Raw genomic sequence first — 8,297 nt, forward strand, 5'->3', positions numbered from 1 at the left:
TGCTGCGCCGCCACAGCACGATTTCTGTTCTCATCCTGGGGCAGAGTTCTTAACCTGAAGCACTATTTCTGGGTTAGCAGTCTGTAACCCGAAGCGTATGTAACCTGAAGCGTATGTAACCCAAGGTACCACTGTATATTTAATATAACATGAACAAATTGTTTTCCAGTAATTATATACAGTTTATGCTTTACATGGGGGATCAGGCAGCTTCAATGCCAATATGCAGATCTCTGAGCTGCAGTTCCAAAGCAAATATGCAGAAGCTTGTTCATTAGAGATAAAGAGCACTATCATGATTTTTGGAATACTGGAGACATTTCCCACTTTATTTTAACAACGTAGCACTTTACTTATGAAGATTAAGACTGGGATTTATTATATTTTGAGATAGCCCAATGTTTTGTGAGAAAAAGAAACCAACTTCAGCGTGTAAAGATTTCTTGATTTAGACACGAAAACCAAACCCAATCACGGTTCCTGTCTTTATCGACAGCAATGTCATACACACACAAACACATTTGTGTACACATCTATGTATATTATCCTGCCTTTCCCTGCACTCTGCTTTAGCAAAACTGATGGCCATGCTTCTTAAAACAATTGAACAGCAAGTTAACATTGTTTGAACCCTCTTAACACTAAGTCTCCATTACCCACAGCCTCTTTTTATGAAGTTATAGAAAACTCTTATCTTTATAATTCCAGGCAGACCGCTATGAATTCATGTCTTGATGACTATGCTCTGGCCTCTGATCAAACAGCTAACCCTATTTTAGTTTTCCATCAGCATGGAATCAATAAAAGGCAGGCTGTTTCAAGTTTATCTCATGATGAACAAATCAGTTTATAGACTAACAGCACACCACCAATTTGTGGTACCCCACATATTTATCTGATAAAACCAGATTCAGAGAGCAAACAGTGACTGAATAGATCCTATATTATAGCCTTACATTTTCATCCGAAAATATCGGGAGTAAGAAAAGCAGCCACCGTGGTCTGGTAACACAGTGCTATTGAAATGAAGCCATTTCAATACACATTAGAGCTTCATTAGATTCATACCAAGTAAGAGCAGCTGACTTACTTGGTACCCTGACTTACTTGGGTAGTGAATCACACCATATAAATCAGTTCAGTTTATACAGCACCACTGTGCAGTCATTAAAAGATGTGAAACACCAGACCCTAAAACTTTAGCCCACCCTATCCCAGATACACTGTCAATAACAGAGTGGAAAACCAAAGTGCCTTTCTAAAGAGACTAGTACTTTGTTCACCAGGTGTATCAGCGGTGACCTAAGGATGTCTTATTAACTCCCTGAAAAGCACTGCTTCCCAAAACTTTACACTTTAACACAGGGAGCACTGACAGCCGTAAGGACCAGGAACCATGCAAGCCCCGGTCCTAAAATACAGGCTACCACATTCTACACAAATTATTGGCTCATTTACAGGGCCAGGAAACCAGCATCCTTCAAACAATAAATAACTTTAATTCACCAAGTGGCAATCAATGGCCAGCTTTGAATTCTGATTTAAGAGTTGGCTTACTGAGGGGAGGGGGCTGCTCCTTCCTGGACTCTGAGACACAACAATGCAAAGGTGAGTATGCATCATCTGTTTTGAGCGACATGTTCATTCTGCATAGATAACTTGCCAGAACTCGTCCCAGTTTCGGTTTTCCCAGTGCTAATATGCTAACTGAGATGGAAACCATAGTTCGAGGTTGAATTCAGATGGTACTTTTAGTAAATTACGGGTACAGTCCCAGGTCAGCAGCTAGGGAGCAAGCTTGCTCCTCAACGAGCTTTGAACTTCTGCACAAGCATAATTTTGCTTATGTTTTGGCTGCTAGTTTTTACCCCTGGAGCACACTAGCAATCCTACCATGACAAGCCAAAGCATATGCACAGAGCGCAAGCTTCATAGTAACCCAGAGGCGTCTCTCAAACTGACATTTCATAAATCACTGCCTGCAAAAGTTTAGCAATCTGGCTACTGAGAGTAAGTGTGAATAAATACTAAAGGGGGGGACTGTTTTTATGGAGGACATAATGTATGGTATCACGATGTTGCATCTAATTCCTTACCTTTCTCCTCTTCTCCAGCCTCTCCTGCTTTTCCTTCTCTCGTTCCTTATCCCGCTCTTTGTTTTTAACCAGTATGGTGGGCTTACTCTTGGGAACTTTCTTACTGAGCACTTTTGCCATGGCATCAGCCCAGCCAGCATTTCCTGCATCTTTCGACTCTTCTGCATCTTTGGCTTTCGTGTCTGGAGTCTGAGGCTCATCCTCATCGTCGCCATCAGGTTCTTCACCCCCCGAAGAGAAGCTGTCCTCTGGAATGCCAGAGCTCCACTCAGAACCTAGAAGAAGAGCAGAGTGGAGAAAAATCAAACTCAGTAAACATGTCTGCAATGGTCTTGCTCTGCTAGCAAAAGACGGAACGGAACGTTCCTCCACAGCCCCTGGGGGCGAACTCAGAAGCAGATTTTAGGAGCACAAAGCAGGAGAGGAAGGCGAAGTCCCACTACACTTGCAGAGTTGCAATTGTAGAGCTTTGGATGCAACCCTTCATATTTCAAATGGATTTTCCCCCCTCCAAGTAAATTACAAGTTTCCCTTAAAGGATACCAATACAGTGGGATAGCTTGGTTGGTAAGAGCATGAGGCTCTTAATCTCAGTCATGGGTTCGAGCCCCACATTGGGCAAAAATAATCCTGCATTGCAGGGGTTTGGACTAGATGCCCCTCATGGTCCCTTCCCTTAACTCTATGATTCATGTTAAAACAATTGAAGATAAGTGTGTTAGTCCTAAAGTTCACCTCTAAACAGAACCAATGCCTCTATTACATACACTGAGATAAGGAAGGGTTTTCTCCACAAACAACGAACCAATCAAATCACTTCTTAATACATAAACTTCCACCTACCATCCACACCCAGCCAGGTATTTCACGTTCACCTAAGAATAAATAAAGTGTTCAAGTTTGTCCAGCAACTACTCAGAAAGTGCTTCAATCTGTCACTCAGAGGGTTTTGTAATGTTTTCTTTGCTTTCTGTTTTTGTGAGGGTGCGATTGCGCCAGCAGAATGGAGCAACTCTGGGAAGAGGAAGTAAAGTTTTCCAGTGCTCACGGTTCCTATATTCCTAGACTTTGCCGCACAAACTGCCTTGGCTGCAATATCCTATATGGCAGAAGTCTCTATCCCAAGGCTACTTCCATTCTGGACAAGCTTCCTGGGGGCACATGCCAGGCAAAAGTGGGCAGAGCGATGAATGTGAGTTCTGCCTTTGTACAATAGGCTGGCTTCTACCCACACCCCTCTCTACCCTCCATCCAAACAAGCAAGAGGCAGAACGCGAGGGCACATTCCAGCCAGGCAAAAATGCTTAGGGCGCAAAGCAGAGTTATGGAGGAGAGCATTCCTAAGGGCAGAAAAAGAGGCTGTGTATTTGGCCCCCAGGTCTGATGTTCTCTAGCCCTACCACAGTCATACCTTGGTTTTTGGAACAGCTTAGTTCCCAAACGGTTTGGCTACCGAACGCCGCAAACAGTGACTGTTCTGGTTTGCAAACTATTTTTGGAAGCCGAACGTCTGAGAGGGCTTCCGATTGGCTGCAGGAACTTTCTGCAGCCAATCAGAAGCCACACTTCAGTTTTCAAACGTTTTGGAAGTCGAACGAACTTCTGGAACGGATTCTGTTTGATTTCCAAGGTATGACCCTATTTGGAAACATTTAAAAGATATTCTCTCTAGAGGTAGAAAAGCAAAGCACGCAAAATTAACACATACCATACAACAAAGCAATGTAGTGGCTAATTGTAAAAATGAAACAATAGTGCAAGTAATTCTCCAGTAAGCTTTTTTGTTTAGTGGTCAAATTTTCACCATTAAAAACTATCTACAGGAACCTTTATTTAATTAGACAATAAAAATTGGCCTGTCTCCTTGCTGTTAAATCATGATTTAAACAGCAATTCACCCTGAGAGGAGGTATGCCCAGTTCCTTGCTACTTGGACAACATCTTTAACCAAGGATAATTTGTCCCAAGTTACTGGAATTCAAAGGACCAGTCACCACTTCCTGCTGTAACTAATCTCCAACAAACTATTTGCAGCAAATTGAGCAAATATGAAGATCCACATCACGCAAAATAAAAACAAAAACAAAATCCTCTTCAGAACAAAGATTTCAGATGAATCAACAAAACCCCAATATTTTATTATGGAATTTATAATGTTTTGGGTAAGAGCAGAACATTTGCGGGGGAAATGTGCTTCTGGTTTATTTTAAAGAGATTACAATCACAACACTGACATCTAGTGTTGAAATGCCAAAATCAAGATAGATTAAAATAAACATGTGATACAAGCCAATTCAGCATATACATGCCAAGTGCACCACTGATTTCACTTGGTGCAAGTTTGATTAAAACGGTCACTGGTATTTTCTCCATACAGAGAAGATAATATGAGGCTTCGTTCTGCTGCAATTGTCCATCCCTTCTATTCTGATACCTCTTAAAGGAATAAAGCTAAGGCTATTAGAGTTGATTAAACATGAGCTGTGTTTAGTCTTTTCTGAAATGTTGTTAGCTAAGGGTTGTGAGGATTTTGATTGGTGGTAGGCTGTGGCTGATGTTGCCATGTACTCAATCTGTCAAAAAACAAGAAAGCTGTACCAAAGTGTGTTGAAAGGTGTTTTGGCTATCTTTTCAACCTGCTTCCCTGTGGGGTTTTCTGAAACTATTGGGTGGGAAGAGCAGTAAGAAGATGTGTCCTAGTAATCTTTTCTCCTTTCCCAGTGGACTGCTGGATGTGTTCTTCCCCTTATCAACCACTAACTAACTATAAATTCTTATAGCCTGATCAACTAAATTCTTACAACATAAATGTTGAAAAGATAGCCAAAACACCTTTCAACACACTTTGGTACAGCTTTCTTGTTTTTTGACAGATTGAGTACATGGCAACATCAGCCACAGCCTACCACCAATCAAAATCCTCACAACCCTTAGCTAACAACATTTCAGAAAAGACTAAACACAGCTCATGTTTAATCAACTCTAATTCTCATACAAACCTCAGTCATTCTACAACACAAATGATGGGCAGAAGAATGTACTTTGGCACACAGCACAGAATTTGCTCCCACAATATACAGCGGATAGCACTTTCAGTCTGTGAACTGGCTGACAGACATCTGCCACAAGAAATGTTAAAGTGACAATGCAGTAATAAAAATTAATAATAATAATAATAATAATAATAGTAGTAGTAGTAGTAGTATTTATACCCTGCCCATATGCCTATGTTTCCCCAGCCACTCCCATCAATAACATTTTCTCATAAATTTCTGGCTACAAACAACATATGCAAGTCTGAGTAACACAGCACTCTACATGATGTGCCTGACCTATTATGTATGATATGTTTTCAGAGAACAAAGTATAAATTGTCCATATTATCCTGTCATGATATTTACTTGCCAATCATCTGGGAACAAAGTCCCTCCAATACCCAAGGTGCAAGCTTGCTTACAAGGTACCTACTAAAATTCAAATACAGTAGTGTAGACCACGGTCAATCTGTCCAAAAGCAGACATGAAAAACACTGCTTAGCATCTGGTAACACTGAATGACCCCATCCATCTCTATGAAGGCCAGAGTATGCAGACTAACACTAGCCAGCCACTAGAACCAAACCAAATTAACCATGAATCCACCTTTGACATCCAAGGGGGTTGCGGGAGAGAGCATTTTGCCAGTTCAAAAATATTAAATGGTTTCATTCTAGTGAAAGAGCATCAGATTAATTCTGCATCTGCACACATATCTACAAAGATTAGCATAAAAACAATATGTGTTGGGTCATAAGAAAAAACCTGCTAAGTCCTCATGTTTGTAATACTTTTATTTGGGCCAATCAAAAAATCACAAAAATGTGGAAAGTGACAACCCAAAAATGGACTGTAAGAATTAGCCTATTTTCCTCACTGCAGCTGAGCAGCACAAATATATTCCTAAGCACAATAAAATCATTTCCTCAGCAGCTGAAGTTCAATATTGGCAAGTACAAGCAGTTCCTGGCTCAGTTAATAAATTCACAACAGGATGCCGATTTATCAGCAGCCAAAAAACATCCCCTGACCTAGGAGAAAGTTAACTCATGAGTTTCACCATTATTTCTAGATTGCAGTACATGCTTTCAAGCACTTAATCCCAATTATCCTTAGCGTCAAGGTATTTCTTATCACCATTTGACAGACTGTAATTTGCCAAGCATCAGGTGATATCACTTAAGTAGATGCCAGCCTCAGCTATAAAGTAAGAGAGAACTTGTATAGAAAGCATGTTCAAGATCACAAGTATATAAAAACATGAGAAGAGGCCAGCTGGATCAGAGCAAAGGCCCACCTAATCCAGATTTCTTTCCTCCCAGCAAACCTTCCTTTGTGTAGGTAACTGTCTGTACAACACAAGTGCATGTCTGATGGCATGAGCCTATACAAACCTATCAAGGAGTAATTTCCATTGTGTTCCATGGAGTTTAACTCCCAAATGGGTACAAGACTGCAGAATTAAAATTAGGGGTTTTAACAGATAGCCCTCGGGGTCCCTTCCAACTCTACCATTCTTGGATTCTAAGTTACAGAATCAGTACACAATCACACACCAAATTTGTCTTCACTTGTTGCACTCTATATCACCTTTCATACCAAAATTTTGTAAGGTGTAAAACAATCCTGAACTAGCTAGTAAGTTTTTAATAAGGGCTAAATCTCTTTTGACACTGGCTACTGCAGTAGTATTGGGCCAATAACACACTGGGTGATCTTCTATTTGCAACTACCTTTACTTTTCCTAGTCGACACCTGAGTGCTGCTCCATTTTTGTCCATTAAAAATGTGTGAAATCTAAAGGCTTTCAACTTCATCAGTAATAAAAAATAAAATAAAAAATAGTACAAATAATTTGAAGGACTAAAAAATGAACCAAGTCATCAGATTCTGTCTCCCAAAGCGATTTCTATTTCTACAGAATGACGATATGAACCAGAGCAATAATACGGCTGCATCATTAGGGAAAGCAAAGTTCATTATTGTTCCCTGCTATTCAGAGGAGAAAGCCATCCTACTATTCTTTCTCCTTCTACTACCCACAGCGCGGCTGGTGCTGTCTCTCCGAGTGTGCTGAGAGAGATAGAAAAGGGGTATATGAAGAGCGGAGAGGGTAAATACATAGCAACCTTATCTTCGGAGAGGGAGAGACAGAAATCATAGAATTGAACGCCCCCCCCCCCCAAGGCTCATCTAGTCCAACTCCCTGCAATCCAGGAATCTCAACACGTGGTCCCCGATCCAATTTGAAATCATACCCGGCCCTGTTTAGCTTTGCAAATAGGCTAGCAGGTTTTTCTTCTTGTTTGCTGCACCACATAACCCAGGAAGCTTAGAAAAGGCAACGGCGATCAAGATTCAGGCATCCTGGATAACAAGTTCGCGTTAGGCACAGAAATGAAACCAGCAGTGCTTTTTTTCCTGGGGGGACGAATACCCCTAAACATTTTGTGAATCTTTGTACTTCTGTCCATTTACTGTATTTATTTCCCCCGATGTGAACTATATAATGGTGATTTTCTTGAGTCAAAATGAGAGTGCCCCTAACCATTTTTTTTAGAAAGAAAAGAAAAAGCACCGGAAAGCATCAAACAGTGGGCAGAGAGAAGAACACGGAACTGTGCAGAAGGCAAGAATGAGGCGTAGAAACAAAGAGAACGGGGAACTGGGGCGAAGACCGTACTCGATCCCAGGCACTTTCGCCCCATTCCACCCTTCGGCGGTGCAGAGGAGCGAGTTTCTCCATCGCTGCCCATCCTCGCGCCCCGTAACTTCTCCCTTTACAACCCCTGGCCGCCACCCCCTTCCACCACCGGGGCTCCCCACCCAGCGCAAACAGGATCCTCGCGCCCGTTACCGCTATCGCTCGCTTCGACTTCGGCTCCGGCAACCTCGGCCTCCCCACGTGAACCCGCCATGGCAGCGGCCATCTTGCCTAAGGTATGTCCCTCTTCCTAAGCGGCCCGGGTGACCCGCGCGGCTGTCACGGACGTTCCGGGAAGAAACGAGATGCCTGGAAAGGAGCGGCGGAAAGGAAGCTCTCGCGGGCAGCAAAGGCATGCCTCGTTTTATTTTAAAGCAGCTACCAACGCAGACGCGCCTCCGCTTCTCAGTGAGACGTACTCGGGGTGACGGGTACGAAAACATGTTCCTTATTACGTCGAT

The 8,297-nt window shown here is 42.2% G+C and overlaps 1 protein-coding gene across 1 annotated transcript in view; it reads right to left on the reverse strand.

The window, feature by feature from the left end:
* Nucleotides 1–8,297, reverse strand: part of RRP15 (ribosomal RNA processing 15 homolog) — a 28,952-nt gene extending 20,655 nt beyond the window's left edge. Inside the window, exons 1-2 of the mRNA XM_083733798.1 lie at nucleotides 7,990–8,297; nucleotides 2,097–2,371 (exon numbers count right to left, since the gene is read on the reverse strand). Coding sequence (XP_083589924.1) covers nucleotides 2,097–2,371; nucleotides 7,990–8,062 — 348 coding nt within the window. The 5' untranslated portion in view covers nucleotides 8,063–8,297. The remainder of the gene's footprint in view (nucleotides 1–2,096; nucleotides 2,372–7,989) is intronic.

This window comes from Podarcis gaigeae (genome assembly GCF_964106915.1).
Source record: "Podarcis gaigeae genome assembly, chromosome: 3".
NCBI classification, from domain to species: domain Eukaryota; kingdom Metazoa; phylum Chordata; class Lepidosauria; order Squamata; family Lacertidae; genus Podarcis; species Podarcis gaigeae.